The sequence below is a fragment of the Perca flavescens genome, chromosome 23, assembly GCF_004354835.1.
Source record: "Perca flavescens isolate YP-PL-M2 chromosome 23, PFLA_1.0, whole genome shotgun sequence".
NCBI lineage: Eukaryota > Metazoa > Chordata > Actinopteri > Perciformes > Percidae > Perca > Perca flavescens.
In genome coordinates this window covers 6220963-6248468 of record NC_041353.1, presented here as the reverse complement: position 1 = coordinate 6248468, position 27506 = coordinate 6220963, and the positions used below count along the sequence as shown (strand labels likewise).

The window sequence follows — 27506 nt, the reverse complement described above, 5'->3', positions numbered from 1 at the left end:
GTTGTAAACGTACAATGCAAACCTCCTAGCGTAGTGCTAAAAACAAGGAAGCTGATTGGTCGATATACTTTTGTCTCCTCCGTGATTGGTCAATCCACCAGCACCTGTCGGGCAACCTGAAGAAAGTTTTGCAGCCGTTGAAAAATTTAGCCAGAGTGGGCCGGCCTATTGTTCAGACTGGGAAAGGGGGGGGTTTAGGAACTCGAGTCCGGAACGTTCGATAGGAAACTAAAAGCTGTCATACGGGTCTACCTTTTCTGAGGTGAGGAATGGAGTGCTCCAGGAACTCTATCCTCCTCTAGACGCTCAAAGAAAACTTGGCAACTTCTTCTACTATGTTGTCTAGAGGAAAAAAAAATAACAACTCACTTCATAGAAAAAACAGCTACACGGAGTTTATTTATTAAAGAAAAAATGGCGTCCGAGGTGAAATTATACGGGAGCGAACTTTTGGAAGTTGACATATGCGACGGCGGCGTGTTTTCCGAGGACGAGAGCGGCGTTTTTGTCAACTCTGCCGCTTGCCTCCAGGATGATTTCTCCGACTTTCAGCAGTGGACGAGCCCCGCCGAGTCATCTAATGACACATCATCACCTCCGGAACAGCAGGTCCACACCAGCGAGAACGGAGCTCCGCCCGGCACTCACTGGGGCAACACGGCCGGTGACAGCGACTCTGAGTCCCAGGGAGATGGACTCAAATCTATGAGGTCTTCCATAGTGGACTGTTTGCTGGTGGAGCTTTATGAGACGTACAGTGGAGGCAGCAGGAGGAATGTGGACAGCTGGGACAGCTCCACGGAGGCATCCGGATCGGATGCTTTTCTGGGCCGCAGTAACTCCGGATCCAGCTTCCTCCAGGAGCTCCAGGAAAAGCACACCAGGAGGCACCAGATGAACTACCTGGCCCAGAAAGGTGAGGGGTGTGGGCATGGGTGTTTGTGTTCAGGGGCGTTGACAGGTCCTGCTTCTCCTTTGGCAAACTGACAGCATCTGGCTAAGTCAAGACAGTTTTATTCCTACTCAATTTCAGGTTCATAGTTGTATTTTGGGTTTCTAGTACAACATGTTTACATGGGTTAATGCTTTAATGTTAAAAAAAATATTTTTTTTTTCTCATACTGTCTGTTTGAATTCCCCCTCTGTCTGTAAAGTTCGGTTTTAGTGCGGGTCTCTTCAAACCCACCTACCCAAAAAGCCCAGTCTGCTCTGATTAGTCCGCGTTTCTGGGTCAATTGCGCTCGTCATTGCAGCCGGGGAATAACGGCACAGTGCCGTCGGCACTTCATGTACAGTAGCATAGGCCTACTGTAGTTATCACAACGGCTCGGATCAGTAGAAAACACCTAAACTCTGGTAAGTAAATCAAGTCAAGTTATTTTTGCTTTAATTTTAAAGGCCTGATTCCTATAATTAAAAACAAGTGTAGCTCTTCATTTCATAAATGTAGCAGATTTGTACCCATCTTTTTAGGGCTGACATCTGGATATGATATTAGTGGTCAGCTAATGGGTTTATGGCAATAATGGTATGTTACTTTTGATATTTAAAATACGCCTGTGAGCTTTATATTGGTCTAATACATGAGGCATCCTTTTAAAAAAAAAAATTGAATACTTTTAATCTGTTTAAAAGTGGCAATAGATATGATTACTTTTTTTTTAATCAAGAATTTTGTAAAAATGATATAGAGTAGGATTAGACCTCATCTCACACTCCTCTAATTATGAGTATGAGATAAGTATCCACTGACATTTATACAACTTCTGTAATACAATCCCCAGCACAGGGTATGTTTTTGCTAATAGTTCATTATATTGATTGAACTTGATACAATGGGGCTTTGTAGATGTTTTTGTTTGCCATCAACATTGGTAGCGGCTGAAGTTATCAAATGTCGGATCTCACAACAAATGTTCATCATACAGATGGAATCGCTGTGGTACTAAAAAGGGAGTCAGTGGCCAGCCATGACTCAATAGATGTAATGTCTAGCAGAAAAACTGAATTTTATCATGACATCAACAAAGAAACTGTATTTAATGTGCATTGGTCACTTCATCCGCTTAATTAGGTCAGTTTAGGGGCTGTTGCATCCCTGGAAAACATAACAAATTAATTGACACTAGCCCCGTGGTAGCCATGACTAGAGGTAGCCTAATAAATGATCCATTCATTTAATTTACCACTACATATCAGCTAGTTGTAAATCAGAGAAGTTTTTTTGTTGACCTACCAGTCATCTTTGAGACCGACAGCAAACAGTAGGAGAGAAATTTAATAACATGAGACTCCAATGCACCATAGTTCATTTTGTTCATTCAATGAGATGAGTCTGTATTGAATGGTAAATACCTTTTCGTAAGTAGTCATGGGCCGGTATGAGATTCTCACGGTATGATAACCTTCAGCAAAAATATCATGGTTTCACGGTATTACAATTACAGCTCTAAAATGTTTTATTTTTGAAATGTCTGGGTAAAAACAAAAAAAACCTTTTCATTGAACACAATGTATTTTATTATTATTTTTAAACACACTGCACATTGTCAGGGAGAGAGATTTCTAAACTGCACTTTCTGTCCTTGAAGACTCCTAAAAAACAGCTCATACCTTAGGAGCGATATGACAGAAAATGTTAGTGGTTTTAAAACTGTGACTTTTTCACCTTGAAACCGGTAACCAGCCCATGCCTATTTGTAAGTTATTGGTTTATCAAGATATGTAGCTGGGAAGTCTACAAGTGTTCACTGTTATCAGATATCAGGAGAAGCCAAACTGGCTGAAGAACAGACCCACTGTTTAGTTTCACGTGACAGACAGGTATCCTCACAGTATATGCAGACCTTCGCAGACACAAACACTGTGACAGCTCATTTACTACTCCTCAGTGTGTTCTATACGGTGTTGCCTCGGATCCATGAAAGGCATGTGGCTGTTGAGTGCCACGCTGCCATTGTTTCCGCCGTTAAAGTGGAATCCTACAGTAAACACGGCCGGGCCTGTGAGCTCAGTGTTTGCCCACCACACTCGTGAGGCTCGGTCAAGTTAAACAATCCTGAAGGCTGCTACTCAGGAAGAGGAAACGCTCTGATATGCCTCAAAGAACAGCTAAAGCATGTGTGTATACGTCTTCTAATCTTCAGTCAGGGATTAAGCGCTCATTGTGAAGTTTAGATCCCCTTTGGTAAACATTTAAAATCTGGTGGATGGTCAGCAGTGTGGTATAATAAGTAAGGAAGCTTCTTAGTGCTCTTCCTAAGTGTCCTTGATTGAGACCTGCCGCTGCAGGTGATCATGACCTTTGACCTCCTAGTAAAGGAGTGGTAACATGAAAAGTCAACCTCCAAGCAAGGTGGAAATGAAGTTGAAAAGATTTTCATTATTGATATTGATATAGACATGCAACTAGGACTATTTCTTATTATTGATTATGTCATTCTTTTTGATGAAATGTTTATTCTTTAAAGTATGAGAAATTATGATGGATGCCCATGCATGTGATTGCTTGGACATTTTTTTATATTTAACAATGATTGTAAAGGTATGTAACCTGAAAAAGGTATGCTCACCTGGAAATGTGACACATGGGTCGGAGGGAAGCGCAACTTGAATAAAACTCCTTCACACTGTCTTGATTACAGCTGGAATATTTATTAATTTACAACATTTTGGGTCTGTTCGATGTTTATTTTCCCAATTTAATTTAAAGCTATAATAATGTAAAATGAAGTAATAAAAACTGACTTTTTCGAAGCTGTGATGAGCAAATACGTGGTATTTTCACTTGTTATAAAAGATTAACTAATTATAAAATCCATTGATTTCTGTGAGAGCGACAATATTGGGTCAAAATACAGAGTATACCATTTGATTTTGATTAAGTTGATTTTTTTATTATTATGTATTTCCCGTTATTACTTTAGTGTTTACATTTTTGTGCTCTTCTGTTTTTAAAGTTTATATTATTTTTTTCTTCAGTTAAATTGTCCTAGTAAAATCTGAGCTCAAAATGTGACCATAATTTGAACACAATTCACAACAGTTAGCCTTTTTATTTTACAAGAAAAATGACAAAAACATTGATGATCTTTGTCCCTCAGATCTGTGTCACCTTCAGTTTAAAATCAGATTTTCTTCAACCTAAACCATTTTGTTTCTCCATTTTGTGTGTGTGTGTGTGTGTGTGTGTGTGTGTGTGTGTGTGTGTGTGTGTGTGTGTGTGTGTGTGTGTGTGTGTGTGTGTGTGTGTGTGTGTGTGTGTGTGTGTGTGTGTGTGTGTGTGTGTGTGTGTGTGTGTGTGTGTGTGTGTGTGTGTGTGTGTGTGTGTGTGTGTGTGTGTGTGTGTGTGTGTGTGTGTGTGTGTGTGTGTCAGTGTTCTGGTTTTCATTCATCTTCGCCTGCAGCTGGGAAAACAGACAAATGGCTGTGATATTCTGATCTATAGTGGCGTGCAGAGACATAATATGCCCTCTCAAACTATATTAAGTAGCTTTATTTAGAATACATCATATATTAGACTGACCTCAATAAATACATGTCTGTGCTTTGAGTCTGAAACAAAATAATATTTTATCAAGGATTCTAATTTCTAAATTCTATTCTTTTTTTTTTCACAATACTTTTGCACTCTTCCTGAGCTAATATGGGAATCGCAAATGTTGTTTTGAATTGTACATTTTTATAGAGATTAAAGTTGGCTCTCGTATTTACATATCACATGGCACATGTGTAATCAGCTGCATTTATTGTGTATTTTTTATTTCAATATTCACTTGAAAAAATAATCCTGTGAAGCCCACAAATGAGTAATGCGTTTATGTGCTGGTGATAAAGTCCGACATCCTTTTTTAAAAAAAAACATTTTTTTAAGCTTATTCATGTGGAATTTCCGAGGTGGAAAAGAGCTTTTATATCAGTTTTAGACACTCAGACACTTATATTTCTGTGTTTGTATCTTCTTTCTTTTCTTTTTTAGCCCCGGAGGAGCTGCAGTCAATCATCCAGGAGGTCAGATATCGTACAGGCCTGCAGTCGGCCAAGCTGCTTCGCCAGCTGAAGAGACGGGACCGACTTTGCCACAAACTGCAGAAGAACTACGACATTATCACAGCTTGTCTTCAAGCTGTCTCACAAAAACGACGTAAGAATTCTTCTTGCTTTAAAAAAAAAAAAATGTTGTTACAGGACCCGTGGTAACTCTCAGCAGGAGGTATTCTTAGATACTCACAAGTGCTCTTGGAGGCCTGGAATTGTAGTAAAATTGATTTTAAAGTGATTTATGAGCATTTAAAAGGCTTGAACTGCAGAGTCTATACTTTCATATCAACCCATACTTTAATCAAGTAAGTTAACAACATGTGAGTGCCTGAACATAGACATTTTATCAGTCAAAAATATATTTGCGGTCGTAGGTTTTCCTCTTTTTCTATAACTAGTTTTGGTTGTCTGAGAAAAAACAACAGCAACTACACTTACACAACCTATTCATATTGTTTGTGGAAGCAAAATAATCTCATAAACAAAGTTAGTTTGGCCTGATCAAATTTAGTTCCCCTGAAATCCAATTTTGAAGTCCAGTGCTGTGTAATACCATGAGGTAATTTATAAAAGAATTGGAGACTAGATTCCTTTTTTACGTCTTGGATTTTTATGCTTTCATGTGTTTCTTCAACTCTTTGATAAGATCTACTAAACATAACAGGCTAAAAAATCCAGAGTAAACTAATTTGGAAATAACTTTAAAGTACAAAAAGCTGAATGCATTTGCAAGCTAGAGTTACAGGTTTGCACACTATATGCAGTAGGACCCTGTCCTAGCGGTCATATCACGTGTAGTATGAAAATAACTCAAATTTACATAATCGCCTGTGGCATACAGTAGATCCAAAGCACATGATGACTATGGGAGAATAATATCTTCATTTTCATATCTCCCGACGCTGCTACTCCAAAACAGCCTGTACAATGATTTCAGTTTGACTGTTATGTTTCATAAGAGATGTTGGAAACATGGTTTACAAAGGTAATATTTACAAGGAAGAGATTATGAATTAAGTCTCATTCTGTGAATGATTTACACACGATGAAATATCCAGACTATACTTATTGGGAATTTGGGAGAATAACAATAGCGCTAAATCCAAGAGAGATGATTCTCTCTCTACAGGTGCTTGGAGTTTTTCAGTTTTGTTCTTAAACTCTTTCCAGATATGAAGAAAAAAGAGCAGGAATTAAAAGGAGTTAAACATCATTGAAGGAATTTAGGTCTAATGTGGTTATTTTGCTTTGATTGTTAACTTTGAATTTTTGTTAACATGCAGCATGATGGCTCACAAGGAGGCAGAGAATATGGGTTTTATTGTAATGAGGCATTTACACGTGAGTTTATGGCCAGGTTATGCCAATATTTCCAGGATAGCCAGTAGAGCCAACATGGCTGCAGAGGCTACACTGTCTGTCACTGTTATTTTTGCATGTTGTAACAGCCTCCACCTGGCAAATGGCATAGAAAATGGCAAACTGTAAACTCCAATCATTGAGATTATGATTAGCCAAGCAGCTGCCTGTATCAACATTTTATTACTTTCTAGGGCTGAATGACGTCGCCATTTTCACCTCATGATTATTACTTCACAAAAAAAACTGCAATTTGTGATGTAATTGTCCCTAATTGGCTAGAGATTTGTTGACAAGCCATCTGTTAAAGGTGCAGTAGGTAAGACTTATAAAACTAACTTTCTGTCATATTTGCTGAAACTGACCCTATGTTCAAGTAGAACTACATGAAGCATAGCCTAGAAATCTAGACGCACCCTAGTGGCAGTAAATTTAATTTGCAGCCAGGGGGGTCTAGGCACTCTCCGTTGACTTGCGAGCTGGAAAAACCAAACTCTGGTCAGGCCAATCACATCGTGTATAGAGTCGGTGGGCGGGGCTTATGGCTGCTGCTGCTGGGAACAGCGGTGTTCTGGAAGACTTGGAGCTTTTCTTTGAGAAAAGAATAAAGAACGGCACTGAAGTCATTCTTAAAAAAGGAGGATGTGTTCGGAATTTTGCCGACCGGATACGGCAAAAGTTTAATCTATCAACTAGCTTCGCTACCTTCTTCATTGCTCTGCCTGGTTGTAGCGCTATCCTATTGCATGCAGAGGGAATTTGAAAGACAACCGTTTATCCCGCCCCTCGGATTAAGCCCTGTCAATGGTGAGTTCCCAGACCCGACATCTTGATGTGGGTCTGGCTTGTCAGGCTACATGAAGCAGGTAATTTAAAAACAAATCCGGCTCCTCTGGCACCACCACCAGCCTGTAGTGTGATTTGCAAAAATCCACCACTCCCTGTTCAGATGCACCAATCAAGGCCAGGGGAGCGTCTAACTGCATGTCAATCACTGCTCATGTACACACATTAATTCTCCCTTGTGGGGGGAGGGGCTTAGGAGACCGTTTTGGGCTTTAGCAGAAAGGGGGGAGGGACTGAGAAGTTGTCGATGTTCAAATTTTTTGGCTAAGTCCTGGCTCTTCACAATCCTACCTACAGCACCTTTAAATTCCCTCTTGAAAAGTGCTTGACATTTGACAATGGCATGAATCAAAGTGATTTTTCAGAATATGTGTCCGAGCTTTGTGTACAGGGAACATTAATACAAAAAATTAGTTGCACTTTATTTGATTCATGTTATATAAAATATATTGCCTATTGGAGTTTTAGCAGTTCAATAAAACACAGGTCAGTATTTTTTTTTTTCACTTCAAGTACTGTTTGTTGTTTCTTGAAAGGGGCATTAAATGATATCTATTATTGACCTCTATTGAAGGAGTTGCAACAGGTCTCTGCATTTTACAGTAGCCTAAAGATGGAATAAGTATGTCTGTATTGTCCCAAAGGAAAACAAATGAGTTATTAGAGCAATCATCCATTTGAAACCTCTACACACCAGATAATTTATTATGATGGTTATGGAAAATTGTCATCAAGACCTTTTTTTTTTTTTTTTAATCATCATCAAGGCTGTTTGCAGATATTGATTCTAAAAGTCATTCAGACATCCACTCTTCCATTCAGGAAGCACTTACTGCACCTGCAAGACTGAATCATAATGTCATGCATCATCGATTTAGTTTGCAAACATCATTTCTTTGCTCTCCCTTTATTGGTGAAGTGGTTACTGGGGGGAATCAGTGTTTCCTAACGTTTCGGATTTGTATGATTTACTGATTTGTGTCGGATAGCTTATAGATAAAGTATGGTGCTATGTTTTTGCTGTAACATTTCTTGTCTGAATCCCAGGCTGAGTTCTCCATCTAAAAACCAAGTTATTAGAATGAACCGCCCTTCGGTGCGTCACCTTGGCTTTGACTTTTCTGTAAATTATTCATATCCATGATTAATAATAATTCATATTGTTTAACTAGTCCACTTCACAGCTCTCTCTACAATTACTGTTTGGACTTTATTTTTTCTACTTCACTATCATTTTGTCCAATTTTTCTTAACCCAATCATTTGTATACCAGTGGATAAAACTCACCCAGTCAGCAATTTGGCTGTGAATCTAGTTTATTTAAAAGAATAACCACATTTTGCAGATTTTTGTAGAGCTTTTATTTCGAGTAGATTCTTGTTTCAATATGATCCCTGAGTCCATTTAGTCTGATTTTTTTTTTTCTTCAGTTTTTCGATTAAGGAAACAAAAGCCCACCCCTGCTCTGTCTCATTTTTTCCTCCACCATTACCTCATCCCTGTCTGTCTCCTCCCCACGCGTCTCTCCATCCTACCGCATCCCTCCATCCTCGCCCCTCCTCCCCGTGACGCCTAACCGGAGGAGGATGCGGAGGTGTGCAGCATCAGCAGCCCTAACCGAGCACAAGCAGCACAAACAGATACTTCCTCTTGAACTGATGGGTTATTTTCTGACATTTTCTAAATCATATTTTATTTCTGGACGTTGCTGTGCAGCCGAGTGATGCGTGTAAGGTCCGGGGTTTCTTCGGCCATAAGTCAGAAACAAGCTACCGGCTGAAAATATTTCAAACACGGTGATCACTTTAATCGATTGATTGAAAACGTCTTGGAGGAGAGCGTTTAGAGGAGCAACTGCGTCTCTGGCTATCGGGATGAACTCTCCGTCGCCAAGGAAGACGTAAAAAGGAAGGATTAATAAACCGGGACAAACCGATGACTGAACGGGTTGGGCGGTTTTATTCCCGATGAGGCAGGGGCGACTCCCCGCCGCCGGCAGGAGGCCGAGGGCGGGCGCGAAGCTGCGGCAGCAGGGATCCGGAGGGATCGGGAACATCATCAGCAACGTCCTGAAGAAACGGAACGGGATATCCAGGAGCGCGCCCCGGCTGCTCTGCACCTTAGAGCCAGGTGACACTTAGCAATAGGTCTACGGGGAAAGGTTCAATGGCTTTTAACAATATCAGGAAACTGAAGTGCCACAACCGGAAATAATGCCAAGATATATTATTCAGGTCAATATGGTAAATTATATGTAAGCCCATGGTTTTATAGTGGCACAGTTTTGCCTACTGTGCCCTTACACGTTGTTTCCTTTATACTCTCATTTCCCTTTTATTTACTGCTTTAACAGACCTGCTCTTATTTACAATAAGCTGCATCTTTAATGCTGCAACTTATGTACCTAAAATTGGCAAGTTATTGTCATATTTGAGCAAATTATAATGCTTAAAAGTTATTATATTAAATTATCAAAATGATGGCTGATATATGAAACCATAATGTATCTGGCCTAATCCTAACCCCAATAACATTTTAACGAAGTTATGGCCTGATATAAGCTGATAGATATTGTATACTATATCCCCAGAAAGTGCATAATCGGCTGTTGACATTTTCAGCTGGTGAATTACTTTTGTTTTGCTATATTACAAATGGTTTCATGAATGCATCCTATTGGCTTTTAACCAATGATCCAAGTTCCCCAAAAGACCCTAAAGGTGTCACATGAGCTCATTGTAAACAATCTGACTGCAAACTAATCTGAGCTCCAGTGTGTTCCAAATCAAATCATGAGAGCATTACAAGACAGTGAGGCTTGGTTTTTATACATCTGATAATGCATCACGCCGGCCGCATAACTGAGGAGATATCAGTTTTCATGCATTCATTTCCTTCTTCTTCTTCTTATTTGTGGATGGACACTGCTGATGCACCAGACATCCAGATGTCTCTATGCAGTGGAGTGTACAGTTTGACAAGTAATTTAAATGCGTAGATTTTTCATAGTGCTTTGGAAATCCCAGATTTTAGAGAGCCGTCAGGCAGACACCCAGTGCTGTTTGTTAGTCTGGTCCTGAACTAATTGAGCACTGTTGATATATATAGTTGCGGCAGTTGTGATTGGCGTGTGTTTTCATTTCTTATTTTGGTCCCATATACACTATCAGTCAAATGACAAATATTTATGCAAAGTACATACATACAAGATATTTTGGATACATGACATTATGTCTAGAATTCATAAATGAAGAAAAGAACACCGGGAATGGAGGGCACGTTGCATATACCTAATGTTTTGTGAAAATGACAACGCAGCAAAAAATTCAATCTATGTCCCAGATATTTATCTGTTAACTCAGTTATGTGTGCATTATCTACTTGATTACAGCCCAACGAAAGCTTTCATCTTGTGTATTCATGATAAAAATCGACTTAATGTGCACAGTATAGAGGTTATCCTTTGTTTTAGCATCTAGAATGAAGAGTTCTCAATCCCCTCTCTTCTTTTTCTCCCTTTCTTCTTACCTTCTGTCCTCATTTCCTTGTTTTCATCTGCCCTTCTTCCCCTATCATTCTTTATACTTTCCTCCCTTCTTTTTCTTCCTCCTCTCTTATCCAGTAGTCTCTATACATCTTTTAGCTTGTGTAATTTCAATTAATTTCACCTCTGGAGAGATTAATAATAATAATAATAATACATTTAATGTATATAGCGCTTTACATTGTACTCAAGGACACTTTACAGTAAAGCCAGCACATATTGCACATTAAAAACAGATAAGCAATTAAACCAACACATAAAACAAGCATATTAAAAGCAATTCAAAACAATAAAACCAGTAACTATCAGGTGAGAAATGTAAGACTATTGCATGTGGAAAGCACAGTCACGTCAGAACAGTCAGGGATGTGTATGGGTAGGGAGTTCCAGAGGGAGGGGGGGGGCTGCAATGGTGAAAGCTCTGTCACCCCAGGTACGGTGCTTTAAACTATCACATATTAGGCTGTACTGCAGCCTCCGGACGTCACCAACGGATCCACCCTAGGTTAAATACACGTTTGGTATCCGCTGCGTTGGTCTAATCTGTGACAGGACAGTAGGAGGGCTTTCCGTGTTAATCCTCTCCCAAAGCTCTGAGAGGAAAACCGCAGAATAAAAGCGACGTTGATGGCGCAGGGAATAAAGACAGAGGCGGACCACGCAGGTTAAACCCCCATTTTGTATTTTCGCGAGGGACTTTTATTGTAGTGGACATTTGAATTGTTCGTACTTGTTGTGCGATCGGCTGCCGATTGAGAGACAGACCAATCCCCCGGAGGCTGAGAGAGAGAGAGAGAGAGGGAGAGAGAAATGGCCGCTGTTGGCCCAGAGCCGAAACATGTCAGGACCTTCCGTCTTAACTTCAGATCAAAGTCTCATTTCCGTTTGGTCTTCGGGGGGTTTAGCCTACTACCCTCAATATTCTCTAAAGAAAGTGTGTGCGTGTGCAAAGAGATTTTAATCGTATTTCCAGTGAAGCGAGAGATTTAAACGCGGATTCAGCACCACGCGGAAATGGACAGCGACGACTCAGTGAAGCGTCTCACCAAACTCTGTTAAAAAATCTAATGTTTTAATTTGAAAGCTATAGCCTTAAACCTGTTGTGTTGTCTGATAACATCGTGGTTAAATGTTGAACATACATTTCTCTAAACACTCACAGAGCTTCCGGTGGTTGGATCTTCTTTTTTTTTTTTTTTTTTTGGAATTTGATTATGTTATAGACAGTTATGTCTGTTTACCGACATCAACTGTATATGTGTGAAAAGGTGCTATCTGAGGTTACAGAAGCTGATACTTTGGCAGCGGATGGCGTCCTCGCCTTCTGAAACATGCAGACGCACAATTAACACAGACCAATTAATTGAGAGCTCAGACCAGTATGCCAGGCGGATATTTTGCTTCCTATTAAAAGTCAGATCTGGTGGCCGGGTTGGTTCAGCGTCGAGAAATAAAGTGGGTAGAGCGCCTGCTCTACCCACTTTATTCCTCGACGCAGAGGTCCAGGGTTCAAATCCGACCTGTGGCAATTTCCTGCATGTCTTTCCTCTCTCTCTCTCCCCTTTCTCACCTAGCTGTCCTATCAAAATTAAAGACGGAAAAGCCCCAAAAAATAATCTTAAAAGTCAGATCTGGTCTGGTCAGTGTCATCCCCGTCTGATATGATGGATATAATGCCTTGTGTCTGTTCTGCAGGCTGCAGAGGTGGAAGAAGTACTCAGATAATCCATGTAAAAACATTTTCTTTTTAATTTAAATTTCAAAATAAGTGACATATGTTCTACAGACAATGGTGAATGAAGCATAATTGAAACAGCATGTCAATTCCCCCCAAATCTCCCACCCACCCTCAACCCAACCCAGATCAGGTCTGATAATCCATGTAAAATTGGCAACATTACAGTGTAAACATATTCTGTTGCAAGTCCTGCATTCAAAGTCTTACTTAAGTAAAACTACAAAGGTATTAATACAGAATGAATTTAATTTTGGTTTGAGACATAGGCCTATATTAAAAATGAACTTGGTGTCATACATTTCCTTTGGTTATATTTAGTCTGCCTCATCATTCTGGTCAACCAAAAGCTGCTTGATGCCATTTGATGTACAGGCCAAGTCTTATTATCTCCTTAATATTCCCCTCTTCCACATTGAGTGACAATATCACAATATATTCTGCACCAGTGAAGCTATGTTTAAAATCAGTGAAGCATTGGCAGGGGCCAAGTGACACACATGAGGCTTACGTTGTGTGTTCTTTCTCTTACAATGTTATGATTTCACATTTGCATTATATTCTAGATAAGATAGAAGATGTCAAAGATGCTTAGTATACATAGTGAATACTATAGAATAACGTTAGGATCTTGTACAATGCTAGCAAACCCAGATCTGGCTCCAGACTAGTCTGACCCGGTGTCTCTTGTTTGTTTGTAGGAGTTGACACGAGGCTGAAGTTTACAATCGAACCATCGCTGGGAAAGAATGGATTCCAGCAGGTAAGAAACATATGCTACGACCCCTCGGTTCAGTTTAGGATTCAACATGCTCCAAGTTGTCTGTTACTGTTTTGTTATTGCTTTAAGCTGTTGATCTAATATTGTGTGTTTATATGAGTTAGTGAGAATGAATGTGGTAATTGTTAAGCACTGAAGATCTATTTTCCTCATAACAACCGTAAATAATATAGTATTATACATTCATTATTAATATCACAGTGGCCTGAGTGGCAGTGCACTGGTTAATAATACGGGTACATAAAACTGTGTGTATTTTCTTCCCCACAGTGGTACGACGCCCTTAAAGCGGTGGCTAGGCTCCCTACTGGGATACCAAAGGAATGGAGGAAGAGGGTATGTCTCTTAAAAGTATAACATATAGCATTGTTGGCACAATCTTTTTCCCAGAATAAAATGTAAGTAGTATTTTGAAATGGTAAAACTAGCAGCCCTATTGCAGCCTTGTAATTGTTGCATGTTCAGTAAATGTCTGCATAAACTCTGAGCAACAAACTTTGTTATGTTTGGGGCGGAAATATCTCCTATATAAAAAAGACATTTTCATTAACTAAGACTTTATGTATGTCTCTTTCTTTGTTTGCGTCTGTTTTGAACCAAAGGTTGTTTTTTTTTCGTTAAAGAAAGTGATGACCCAGTTGTGCGATTACAAGAAAAGTGTGTTTTCTTTATTATTGCCAACCTGCAAGCAGTTGTACAGTCTTGAGAAAGGCCACATTGTCTACAGGAACAATATGCAGAGGCGCTTTGTCTACAATGCTCCATTCATCTCACATCATAATAACTTCATCTCTTGGGAGAAGAGAACAAGGAAATGGAAGTGATTACTTTCATCTTATCAGGGGAGATGAACAATGAAATCTTGTCTTGTGTCCTGAACTTGCAAAACAAAATGAATCACTGTCAACAAGGGGCCTTTAACACAAGTGCTGGAGGCAAAAGAGACCTGAGAATATTGTGGAAGGTAAACTAGGAAAGTTTAAATATTTGATGACTCAGTAGGGACAGTGAATGGAAACCTGTCCTGATATTTGGACCATTTCTCCTCTAAGTTTAGTTCAGCTGTTATTTTGTATTTATATTTATATTATTCTAGAAGTAATGTGGTTCCTTGTGTATCTGCGGCTGTTGTCTTTCTGCAGGTTTGGCTAACACTAGCAGACCAGTACCTCCACAGTATCTCTATTGACTGGGAGAAGACGCTTCGTTTCGCATTTAACGAGCGTAGCAACCCTGACGATGACTCCCTCGGCATCCAAATCGTCAAGGTAACCAGATTGTTGTGTTGGAGGGTTGGGGGTGAGATGAATGTGTACGTGTAGTGTGTGTCTATGCACGCACGGGGCTAGTGAGCATTTGAGTGTTAAAGTGTGTGCCTTGAGTTAGCAGCACAGTGTTGACGTGTCAGCCTTTTCCCATAGCATGCAGATTGAGATGTAGAGATTGTTCAGGTTCACCAAAACATATTCATTCTTTAGTACAATACTGGTACTGCAGCCTGTTTAGAATGATATTGGTCATTGTTGTGTATTGTACCCGGGTTTTTTTGAAGATGTTTTTAATTCAATCAAAATAGCCATTTTCCATGTAGAAATACACATGAGAAAGACAAACAGGGAAACAAACAAAGAGCCCCAAATTATTTCATATGTTTCTGGTTTCCTCCTCACACTATAAAAGATCTTTTCAGGTGTATTGTACCTAGTTATTAATGCATATGTACTAATGAACAGCCTGCATTCATTATTGAAGACAGTAAGATTTGTATAAAAGCTCCAGAAAAGGCATTCAATTGACCTTGAGTTAAGATTATTTGGTCACACTTTTTGGTTTTAGTTAGGTAGAGAAGACTGACTATCTAAAATTCAATTTTAATAGCCTTATATGATTCTGAAATATTGGGCTAAACGTTCTGTGCCATTGAGGTCCAGAACAAAGAGGCTTTCATTTCAACAACAAACAAACAACAAGCTGTTTTACACAGCAGTCTGAACCTGTTGAACTATGCTAAACTATTTTGTTGATGTGTGATCTTCAGGACGTGCACAGTTATGACTACTTTCATCAATGATGGACACATAATATCTTTTCCAATCAATAGCCCCCCTTGATGTTTTACTACTGAGTGTGTATGAGCATATCCTACTAATAAGAGGAAGAATAATGTCCGGTAGAGGATATTTACCAATGACTGTGCGTCAGAGAACGGGATGACTGCATCATCGTAACACTGCAGCTCTATTTCTCAGTGACTCATAGATTCAACAGAGTAATTGCTGTTTCCATCAACAGGGCAAAGTTCTAAATGCATAAAAGGATCATTCACTCATCCAGTTAATGTGCGGACTTATAATGAAATAATCCATACTGTACATCCTTCTTATGTCCAGGACCTGCACAGGACGGGCTGCAGTTCGTACTGTGGCCAGGAGGGAGAGCAGGACAGGGTGGTGCTGAAGAGGGTGCTGCTGGCATACGCCCGCTGGAATAAAAGTGTGGGCTACTGCCAAGGATTCAACGTACTGGCTGCACTCATACTGGAAGTTACAGAGGGCCATGAGAGCGATGCACTAAAGGTACACACACACACACACACACACACACACACACACAGCAACAGTATTAACATGCTAAGACTGAGTGAAGTGAATCAAGTCAAGTTACTTTATTTGTCCCCCAATGGGGCAATTTGTTGTGCAGCAGATAGTATAGTACAAATCACACACACAGTACAGAGATTGCCTACCTTGCAGGCATAGTTAAAAACAATAAAAAACACTAAACAATCAACAAATAGTAAGTCAATAAGTTATGTATCTATGTTTCTTTATAGAATTAAGAAGTAGAATGGCTGCAGGTAGAAAAGAGTGTTTATATCTGTTGGTTCTTAATTTTGGGAGTTTAAAGCGTGATCCAGATGGCAACATCTGAAATTCAGCCTGTAAGGGATGAGAACTATCTGACAGGATAGATTCAACCCTTCTTAGCATCTGCTTCTGATAAAGTTCCTCCAGGCCTTTCTGCTTAGAACCTGTGATGCAGCTGCTCACCTTAGAATGCAGAGTTGCTCAAAATGTAAGGTATGCTGAATGAAACAGGGGGTGTCTTTATATCATTTTGATATAAAGCACCAGAAGTCAATGGAATAAAACTGTTCCTTCCTAGTGGAGTTTCTACGTTGCTTTCTGCCCCCTTTTGAATAATGATTTACTGTGTTTTTCCGCTCCTGTGTATTCAGGTGATGATCTATCTGATTGACAAAGTGCTGCCTGAGAGTTATTTTGCCAACAACCTGCGAGCGTTGTCAGGTAAACACACATACGCTGATTTATTTTAAAACTGAAGACAATCCTGAAAAAGATTAAACAAAACAGACAGCACATACTATAACAACTTCAGCCCAGAATGAAACCACAAGTTCCATCATTTTGTATAAACAAAGTACAGAATTAGTTGTCTATTTTCAGTAAAAATATGTCGTCTCTACGTTGCAGATACATTAGAGACAGATCATTGTATTAGAATCCCTCTGATCTAGAGCTGAAAAGATTAATCAACTGATGGAAAATGAATCTGCAACAATTCTGATGATCAATAATTGCTGAAGTCATTTTTTAAGCAGGAATGCAACACAATTTGCTCATTCAAGCTTCTCGTACGTGACTATTTGTTGGATTTTTAAATTTAATTGAATAAATTTGGGTTTTGGAGTGTTGGTTGGACAAAACAAGTAATTCAATGATGTCAACCTGGGCTCTGGGAAGTTGTGATGGGCATTTTCCCCTACTTTCTGACATTTTGTAGACCAAAATATGAATCGAATAATCAAGAAAATAAAGCTGGAGATTAATCAATAAAAAAAAAGAATTGCTTTAGTTAAGGATTTAGTAGTTGTGATCTGGAAGGTATCGGTGTCTGATGATGAAAAAGCTCCTTCATCAAAGCAAACCTTCAGACTTTTACAGCATCAGTTACAATGGACATCTACAGTACTTACAGATTTGACACTGTCAGGTTATCGTCATGTTGAATCTTAAACCAATTTAGTGTTTTAATGTGGAATCTGTCTCCTGTCAGTGGACATGGCGGTGTTCAGAGACCTGCTGCGTCTAAAGCTGCCTAGACTGTCCCAGCATCTCTCCCACCTTCAGAAAGCTGCCAACAGAGAGGCTGGAGGTACAAATCTGTGTGTTTGTGTGTCAGTTTACAGAAATGCTGCTACCTGGTCTATCAATCGGTGCCAACGGCATGCAAAGCTACCTGATGCTGCTTTAACCGTTAAATGATGCTGGAGAAAAGAGCATCATCTGCAAATCATTTTCATGTTTTACTTTTTATGCATAGAAGCAAAATAGGCAACTGTTGTGTGTTCATGTCTCTGCGTGTGTGTGTGTGTGTGTGTGTGTGTGTGTGTGTGTGTGTGTGTGTGTGTGTGTGTGTGTGTGTGTGTGTGTGTGTGTGTGTGTGTGTGTGTGTGTGTGTGTGTGTGTGTGTGTGTGTGTGTGTGTGTGTGTGTGTGGGTATAACTCCCCTACTATCCCAAATAACACACTGTTTTCTCTCAGGCAGCTACGAGCCTCCGTTGACCAACGTGTTCACAATGCAGTGGTTCCTCACCATGTTCGCCACCTGCCTGCCGGCCCCCACCGTGCTGAAGATCTGGGACTCTGTTTTCTTTGAGGGTTCAGAGGTGCTGTTTCGGGTCGCCCTCGCCATCTGGGAGAGACTGGGAGAGTGAGTGGACCATTACAGAATTTGAAATTTAACATTTGTGTGTCTAAATGTGCATTTCTTTTGTGCTATTTATCCACATTAAATTGAATCATTTTCATGCTCAAACATTCAAAAAATCTATTCATTGTTAAAGCTATAGTGAGTAGTTTCTGTCGCCCCCCATATGAGGAATTCTAAGTAATGACAACAAAACTGTCAGCGCGTCCACATAATACAATCCTTCCGTGACCGCACACAGCCCCCACCCCTCCCCCACGCAGTTGCTAGTAACCAAGGAGGACACGGAGGATTAAAAAACATGATGGACTCTTCAGAAGAGGTCATTATCTTCACTTGAGTTTCTGCGCGGGAAAGTCACCAGACGACACATTCTTCTGAACATAGTCATACTGAGAAATCCAGAGAGAGTTGTGTGGAGCTGATAGTCTTCATTAGCTTTGTAGCAACTCATTTGGCAACGGCTTGAATGTAACGGACGTTCATTAATATCAAAAAGTTACGCACTAAAGCTTTAAATATTTGCTATTCAGTCTTGTTCTAGTCAGATTTTGAACCACGAGGCACTTAAAAATTCCACTGAAACCCAGAGTAATGCTAAACCTATAATACTATCAAGTCTAATTACATTTAATAGTAATTATTACTAAACTGAAAACACTACTCTTTTAACTGATAATAATACTAAAGCAGTACAGGCTAGAATGTAGAACTCGAAATGCCTTCTTCTTCATCATCTTCATTATCTAACAGCGTGTTCGTCTTCCTCCCTGTCGTCTCTGTCCAGGAGGATCGAGTACTGTCACACAGCAGACGAGTTTTACAGCACCATGGGCTGTCTCACTCAGGAGATGCTAGAGAACAACCTCATCGATCCTCCTGAACTCATGCAGGTACGGGTTAAATAAAATTGCTCACCCCTCTTTAACCTCTTGAGTGATGGTTTTTAAATTGATGTATGCGTTGTTCACCTTTATTTCAGGAGGTTTACTCCATGGCAGTTTTTCCTTTCCCTCAACTGGCTGAGCTGAGAGAGAAATACACCTACAACATCACTCCGTTCCCTACGTCAGTCAAAACCAGTGCCAGGTTTGTTCTGCACTCAGAAAGTATAATAATCAGTCCTTCCAGAAAAATGCAGAGTTTTTTTGTGATTGTTGCGGGTAAAAATCCTTGATTATGCTTCACGTTTTCTTAAAAAATGCGATGGAATATGCGGGCTATTTATGCAATTTTATGCAATGAAATTGCGGGAACTTGCAAAAATTACGGTTTGATGTAAAAGAGAAAAAAAGTTATTCCCCCAACACCCTGCTTTTCGATTATGTTCACGTCACGTAATTACGTCACTTCATAACGTTCCCATGGCAACAGGGGAAAATGGCTGCTCTTGTGTGAAGTAAACACAACATTTTTCAACTTTCTGCTAAGATATATGTGACTTTTTTTGCAACGAAAATGTGGGGATTATGAAATCATGCAAGCCCTGCATATTTTGCGCGGAAATCGGCAATTTATGCGGCAAAAGTGCGGCATATTTGAAAAAATGCAGCCCCTGCATAAATATGCGGACTTTGGCTGATTTTGCATTGAATTATGCGATCGCATAATCGCGTTTTTCTGGAGGGACTGAATAAATAAACACTGGTGCTTTTCATTTGATTTCAACAACAGCTTACTGCCCTTAAAGGAACCCTGTGGAGTATTTGACCACTAGTGGCACTTTGAAACAATGTTTCTTTTATACTGTGTATTTTGAGATTATTTCATTGAATTTTGAAGTGTGTATTTCATGGTTAGCTGAGTGGCAATATATCCATGGTATCACAAATCGCACCCTGTGTATGTGCAAGATGGTGGTGATGGGAGCATGTGGCAGTGATGATGATGTTAGTATCTTGTTGTAGTGGCGGTCTGGGCAGCTGGGAGAGCGATGACGATGCCGACATGGACGATGAAGACTCTGTGGTGACGGCGCTCGGTTGCCTGGGTCCCCTGGGGGGCTTACTGGCCCCCGAGCTGCAGAGGTACCAGAAACATATCAAAGGTCAGTGCAGCCACATGGATTACTACACAGGATTTCAATGGCAGCCAGTGGAGAGTATACAGAGACAGCAGCCAAGTGGCTCAAGACAAGCCGCCGCCCCAAATCCTCATGTCCTGCCCTCATTTTGACTCCAAGTACAAACTGTCTCTGATCTGTTTCCTCCAGACAAATCCCCACTTCCTCCTCCTTATGCAGCTCTTCTGAAGATGGAAAAAAAGACAAACAGCCTTAGGGAATTAGTTAAAAACATCGGTTAAGATCTGAAGCAGTAGTTGTCGCTCTCCAGAGAGGTTTAAAAAGGACTTCAGATAGAAATGAGCGTTCCATTTCAGATCCCCTTACAACCGAGTTGACCTGGTTCAAAAGGGAAACATGGCTTATTCTTACGAGCTAAGTGTAGCAACTGAACATCAATAAATCTTTACCACACTCATTCTGAGTTAACAGTATAATTACAGTAAACAACCTAAACCACCAAGCTACACACCAAGATACACATACACTGTGTCTTACACTGTGTGCTGCTGGGTCGGATTTGGTCTTTGCAACACAAAAGGAGGAAGACAAAGTGATCGAAAAAATAACTTCCGACACGCTGACCTTTTCCTGTAGAGCTGAAGACAAAAAACAGAACTTTTGATTTTGTCTTAAAGCATACTGTTGATGATGCCATTAGAGGAAAAAAAAGAGTTAGTTTGCTGGCATGTTTTCATCAGACCCAAAATTGTAACTTTGGACTGAATGCATTACTGTGGTCTGCAAAACTGTCAGTATGTAGTTTAAGAAGCATTTTGGTCTTTTAAATATAAAACAACATTTCAAATTCTTTTGCCATCTTCCTCAGATAGCATCAAGACGCTTTTTTTCTGTGGCACTTGATCTTGATTTAAGGGGATGAAAGCAAAGAAAAGGAGCTTTTTTGTGATTTGTGTATTTTGCTGGAATGTTTCCCTGACTCTAATCTTTGAATCTCTTAATTTCTGTCTGTCAGTCGTAAAGTCTGAAAGCCAAAATCCCAGTCATGAAATTAATCCAACAAGCAGAAATAAGTGTAGGCACATAAGCAAAGTGGGAAAAGAGTTTAATGTTGGGAAAACATGACATCAGCGTTTTTTCTTCCTTCTACCTCCAGACCAGCGAGGAGAGCAGGGAAACATCGCAGAGCTGAGCCCAGGAGCGGTGGGAGCTGGAGGGGGAGGAGGAGGGGGAGGAGGTGCCAGGGCGGAGCATCAAGCCGCAATCAACAGCATGATGATGGAGAGAATGAGCACTGACATCTACGCCCTGAAGAAGCAATATACGCGCATCAAAAGGCGGCAGCAGGAGCAGGCTATGCAACTCTACATACGCACAGGTGGGGGGGGCCGTAAAAATTATCATAATCATAACTACAGTCAATTTCCCATTTTAATTTTTCAGACTACAACTGCCTTTTCCGTTCATTGTTTTTGCAATAATGAAATTAGAAAACGCTTTAGGGACAGTGGGGTGACTGATGGACTTATGTTCATTTCCATTTTTTATTATATATTTGATAATGCTTCACCACATGAAAAAATTAGACATCATCAACTACATTTGTTTTTTTGTAGGTAGTGCAGTGATCCATTGTTCATAAATACATACACAATTCTTATTTCAGAACAAAATAAGCTATTTAATTTAGAGATAATGTCCTTTAGAAACCTTTTATTGTTTAAACCCTATTAACAGGCATGATTTTAAAAACAAAAATAATGAATAGACCATACAGTAAATGTCCAAGTCTTTATTAAAGTACAAAAAAAGCAAAGGTGGTGCTCCTTCTTTAATAACTGTGAGCATATGCTAAGAAACACAAGACATGCAAAAACAAAGCACTTCCTGGGTAGAAGAACAGAAACACATGCACACAACAGGAAGTTAGATGTTTGATGATGATGTGTGACTCGTAGGACCGGGACCCAAAGTGGCCCCAAGTGACGGGGGACCTCAGGAGCATCCCAACAGACCCAGCGATAGTACCGACCAACACACTGATGGTACTGGTGTCGGACCAAAGGGTTGTCTCAAACTGGGTGTTCTGGGGCTGATTTGAGGGTCTTTAATGATTAATTCATCTTTGAATAGTAATTCAAATTAGTAATGAATGATTTCAAGAAGATGGTGCTGTACGCTGGTAAAATCTTTTTGTAGACCACATCATAAGTTACGTCTACCATGGGTTCCCAAGCAGATTTCCAATTTAAAGGAACACGCCGACTTAATGGGACTTTAGCTTATTCACCGTATCCCCCAGAGTTAGATACATACATACCCTTCTCATCTCTGTGCGTGTCGTAACTCTGTCTGACGCACCCACCGCTAGCCTAGTTTAGCACAACTCCTGGAGCTAACCGGCTCCATCTAGCCTACTGACAAAATAACGCCAACATTTTCCTATTTAAATGTTGTGATTTGTATAGTTACACGGTGTTAAAATAACAAGCTCACATGAGACACAGCCGTCTTCTAACCGTATACAAACTGGGAAGTATATTCTCAGAAGGCGAACCACTGCTACTTCTGCTACTTGGGCGGAGTGATTTGCTCGCAGCACCTGAGAAGCCCCGTGGTGAGAAGCGGAGAGTTGGAGTAATATCACTCCGCCCAAGTAGCAGAAGTAGCAGTGCTTCGCCTTTCTGAGAATATAGTTCCCAGTTTGTATACAGTAAGAAGACTGCTGTGTCTCATGTGAGTTTGTTATTTGTACACGCTGTGACTATACAAATTACAACATGTAAATAGGAAAATGTTGGCGTTATTTTGTCATTGGGTTAAGGATAAATTGGAAACTGTTGCAATCAAAAAAAAGTTATTATTCTATACAAGTGTATAGTCAATTTGTACAGCTTAAAAAATTCACTTTTGAGATTTAAAGGTGTACAAATCCTCTCATGCTTATTTTAACCATTGAGAGTTTTCTCTTGATGCTCTCAAAATGCTGGAGGATGCATATACATGTAGGAGTCACTTTGTAAAACAGCAACGTGGCTGCAGTGTTCAGAACCATTTAAATGTAGTATATTTAAAACGTAAGAATGTTTAGATGCATCTCTTTTACGGCTGTCAAATGAGAAGAGTACTGCAGATTGTGACTGGCATTTTGAGAGCATTTTTGAAACGGCTGCTACACTCTCCTGCTTTAATTTGATCAATTGATTTAACAGCTAGCTGGGACAACTGGTGATGGTGTTCAATAAACCAGCTAAATTCTACAGTAAATATTTATTTGGAGACTCCTGTCACTGTACATAAGACAATCCATTAGATGCATGAATCAACTTTTGTATAACTTAAACATGTGTTTCAGTGCTGGAAAATTACAGTTGTGTTAACGTTGTTAGCTACTGTATACAGTACACTAACTTTTTTATCATGCTTCACTTAATAATGACCAATCACTGTGTGCTTTTAATGCGCTTATAATTCTGGGAAACATCAGTTAATGTTTCATTTAACAAAACGCTGAGGATGTCTTCAGCAGTGACAGATGTCTCCAAATGTTTGATTTTTTTTTTTTTTTTTTTTTTTTTTTCTGCTTTGGGGCGAACTCCTATCACTAACATTTTGTCAGCAACCTCTACTTCCTTCTATTTGTTGCTCCTCCAATCTCATGCTAACATAGAATTTGTGAAGATTGTATCACCGTATTGAATTGAGATTTGATAATTTTTTTCTCTTTCAGATTCAAACATCTGTGCACACACTCAAAAACACTCCCAACTCTCTTGCCACACTAATCATAACTCATGTAAACACACTTTGTAAAGCTCAGTAATCAGCTTTTTATAAAGTTTACTGACATCGTGGAAAAAGGGGCAAAAATACTGTATATTACTCTACCTGTTACATAATATGAGAGAAATTAATACAGTATAAACCTTGCTAGTGTAATTACGGTCTCATTCTGGGAGAGCCATGATGATAAATCCTTCAGAGAAAAAACAAAAACAAACTTTGCACGCCCTCTGGTGTCTGATGGAGGTGCTCTGAACAGCTGGCTGTAACAGAAATGGAAAATGTATGCGACGACTGTCATGCTAATACAGTTTATATATGAATTAATCAAAAGGAAAGCAATCTGAAAATGTTGAAGTATAAATACATTGTTCTAGGATCATTTATTAAGTAAAATAACAAGGATTTGCTGGTTACACCTTCTCAAATTTGATGATTTGTTATTTTCACTTACATCACTATACATTTACCATGTTTTTTAATGTTAAAACACATTAGGGCCCCTGGTTAGTTCACCTGGTAGAGCGGGCGCCCGTATATAGAGGTTTACTCCTCAACGCAGCGCATTTGCTTACCTTTGCTGCATGTCATTCCCCTTCTCTTCCCTTTCAAGTCTAAGCTGTCCTATCACATTACATTACTTTGGTAACTTAGGATAGATTTTAGATTTCATAGAATAGCCAATTTGTTATAAAAGATAATTCTTTAAACAATTAAAGAAAATAAATATCTGAACAATTTTGCATTTATTAATTTACTTTAATTACAGTATACAGTTAACCATAGTAATTACTCAGTTACTGTACTGCTGTTGTGCTTTCTCTGATTTACACAGTAACAGTGAAGAAGTTAGATTAAATGTAATACACAGTAAGATATCTTAATTGCTATTTACTGTAGTTGGCTAACAAACAAAAAATAGATTCTTCAGGTTAACTGAACTGGTTTAAAACAAACTTCCCTTTCATAAGAAGCTTTATTGTCATTGCACCACTGTCTGACAGTATTACAACGAAATTACGTTGGTACTCCCTTCCTCCTTTTTTTTTTTTTTTTTTTTTTTTTTTTTTTTTGAAAAACATTTTTTAAAAAGGCAGTTGAATAAGAGCAAGAAGTGAAAAAGTCCCAGCAGTAGATAATGGACTTTACAGATAACAGAGTAGGTATTGCACATTCCTGATTAGTTAGCAGCCTCCGTAATAAATAGATAAATAAATAAATGACTTGGAGGTGTAAACACTGGTTTGATGAATTGTGATATGAGACTAGGAACCATTTAACAGTTTTACTGCATGGGAGAAGAAACAGTTTCTCAGTCTAGTGGTCCGGGCTTGTATGGTCATGATTCTGAATCAGGATGGGTTGGGTCATGGTGTGATGTCATCTTTGAGGCCCTGCTTCTGCATCGGGCCTCAAAGATGTCGCTGACTGCTGGTAGTTGAGTTCCGATGATCTTCGTCACTGTAACCTCAGTTAAGGACAAATCTATCTTACTGTAGGTAAAAGATCCAGTTTACAAATTCACTTAAACTCATAAAATGATTTTTAAAATGATGTTTTCTGCCTGGTTTAATGTGTTTTGTGTCTTTCCCCTCACCTTTCACCTCCCCTCCAGACAAGTGCCCCGCCACCCGTGTCCTGGCCTCCCAACTCAACCCTTCCAGCTCAGTAATCAATCACCTCCTTCTGGGTCGGAAACCACGCGGAGATCCCTGGTGCTCCAGACCCACATCCACGAGCACATCAACACTACCAGGGTCCCGACCTGCTTCTCTGTCCCAGAGTCAGGGCTCCCCAGCCAGGCAGCGCTGTGGCTCGCTGCTCTCCAACAGTACTGCTTCTCCAGGGAGCTCTGGAGGAGACGGAGGGTCGCCCTGGCGCGCTCACGTCCGGGTACATCGAAGGAATATAGCCAGGGCCCGAGCACAGCTGGGCTTTGAAGATTCAGAGGAAAGGGAAGACAATGAGGAGAAGGAGGAAGAAGGAGGATCTGCGAGATTCGTTGGTGAAGAGGAGAGGAGGATTGAGGAAAATGAGAGAGATGATGAGGAGCAGAAAGAGGGGAGTGACTCCTCTGTGTCTCCGTCTCCTGATCCCTCTGGTACAGCATCAGTGTGCAAAGATGCTCTACAGGTGGCAGATGGGACAGAAGAAGCAGAAGTTGCAGAGGTGGTAGTGCAACTGGACTCCCTGGATCTAGAGGATGAATCAAATCTGACCTCCCCCAACAACGCAAACCCAAATACACAACCCCCAATATCAGAGTCTAAACCTGCACCCCAAGTCCACCTTCTCCCTCCTCCGCCATCCTCAAACAGACACAAAGAGTCTGATTCCTCAGGTTCAGAGAGTAGCACCGCCTCCGACAGACACTTTCCCTCCATCACTTTACCTCCACCTCACCACTCCTTCAACTCCTCACCTTCCACCCTGAGTCCATCCCCCTCTCCGGCGCCTACATTGGCTTCTCTCGGTCCGTCCTGCTCGTCCTCTCCTACACCACCCTCCACCCCAGCGCCAAGCTCCACATCCTGCCTACCATCATCCCCTTCAGCTGACGGCTTCTCATCTCTCACTCTTTCCGCATCGTCGTTTTACAAAACTTCCTCCCCCTCCACTCCTTCACTTTCCTCTATCTCTTCCTCGTCCAGATCTCGTTTATCCTCCTCCCCGTCAACCCCAGCGCTCTCGTCCTCCACTCCTAAACAGCAGGTCTTTTCCCCGTTCCCTAGCGTGAAGCAACCCAGGAAATCGGCAGCAGCCAGAAATCTCGGCCTCTACGGTCCAACATCCAGAACACCCACAGTACACTTCCCTCAGCTTAGCCGCAACCTTAATCGTAGTAGTGCTGCCGGTACAACCGGGAGCCGATGAAGACCTTTGCACTTCTGAACTGATGCTAGAAGTCGTTACATGATATAAAAAATCATTCTATAGCTACACCGTGTTGCCTCCTGCATATCAAGAAAATAACCCATACCTTATTTGAAGTAGATTGAAAGTTGTAGAAATGTAAAGTTCAGATGTGTGCAGAAATCACCTGATTATTGATGTTGAAATGTGAAGATTGTGGTTCACCTAATAAAGGGGTCATCCTGAAATTCACAAGCCATTACAGACAAACATTTAAGAACTAGTTGACTATTAATTGCGAAGGAAACTCGTTTATTTTTTTGTTTATTGTTTCAACCACATTAGTACTGTACAGCTACGGAACACATAACTATTGGACCATCACAGTGTCTAGCCCTTTACAGAGGCCTATACAGGTTTTACTTGACCATAATGGATGCACAATAAAAAAAGATAAGACAAAAGATGTGGACTATGTTTTAAGAACTTTCTAAAAAGATACATTGCATTTGTGAGGGAGATCTGTGTCCCTAAATAATGGTTTAAGAACTGAACCTTGAGAAAAGAATACTCCCTCCACTAAAACATGAAGAGACTCTGACCTGAACAAATGCTCACTTCTGGACTCATGGACCACATGTGGCAACATGATGAAGTACGTTTTTTCCTATGAGGTTACACAATAGCCATCCAGTTGTTTCTATGCCAAGTATTTAAAAAAATTATCCCAAGAAACAAGCGTTGCCTAAGAATTCCTGTAAATGAAGAATAATAAAAAGGTAGTGTGTGCCCCCCAAACCCTCAAAGACAG

The 27506-nt window shown here is 40.2% G+C and overlaps 1 protein-coding gene across 2 annotated transcripts; it reads left to right on the top strand.

Moving 5' to 3' along the window:
- Positions 1–212: 212 nt before the first annotated feature.
- tbc1d30 (TBC1 domain family, member 30) lies at positions 213–27506 on the top strand. Of its 2 annotated transcripts, XM_028570392.1 has the most exons (14): positions 213–916; positions 4979–5143; positions 13226–13287; positions 13576–13641; positions 14448–14573; positions 15696–15881; positions 16544–16613; positions 17383–17481; positions 17871–18039; positions 18824–18929; positions 19019–19125; positions 19944–20083; positions 21216–21437; positions 25458–27506. In XM_028570392.1, exons 1-14 carry the CDS (start codon positions 415–417, stop codon positions 26714–26716), a joined length of 3279 nt encoding a protein of 1092 aa, XP_028426193.1. In that variant the 5' UTR covers positions 213–414; the 3' UTR covers positions 26717–27506. The 2 variants fall into 2 exon arrangements, with proteins under 2 accessions (XP_028426193.1, XP_028426194.1); XM_028570393.1 differs by lacking the exons at positions 213–916; positions 4979–5143 and adding an exon at positions 11359–11453.

What these genes read in the sequence shown, in the direction of transcription:
- tbc1d30 (XM_028570392.1), top strand. Translation starts at nt 415, where the DNA reads ATGGCGTCCGAGGTGAAATTATACGGGAGCGAACTTTTGGAAGTTGAC. An exon ending in ATGAGAGCGATGCACTAAAG is followed by an intron (nt 15,882 to 16,543) that starts GTACACACACAC and finishes CTGTGTATTCAG; the next exon opens with GTGATGATCTATCTGATTGA. An exon ending in GCAACTCTACATACGCACAG is followed by an intron (nt 21,438 to 25,457) that starts GTGGGGGGGGCC and finishes CCTCCCCTCCAG; the next exon opens with ACAAGTGCCCCGCCACCCGT.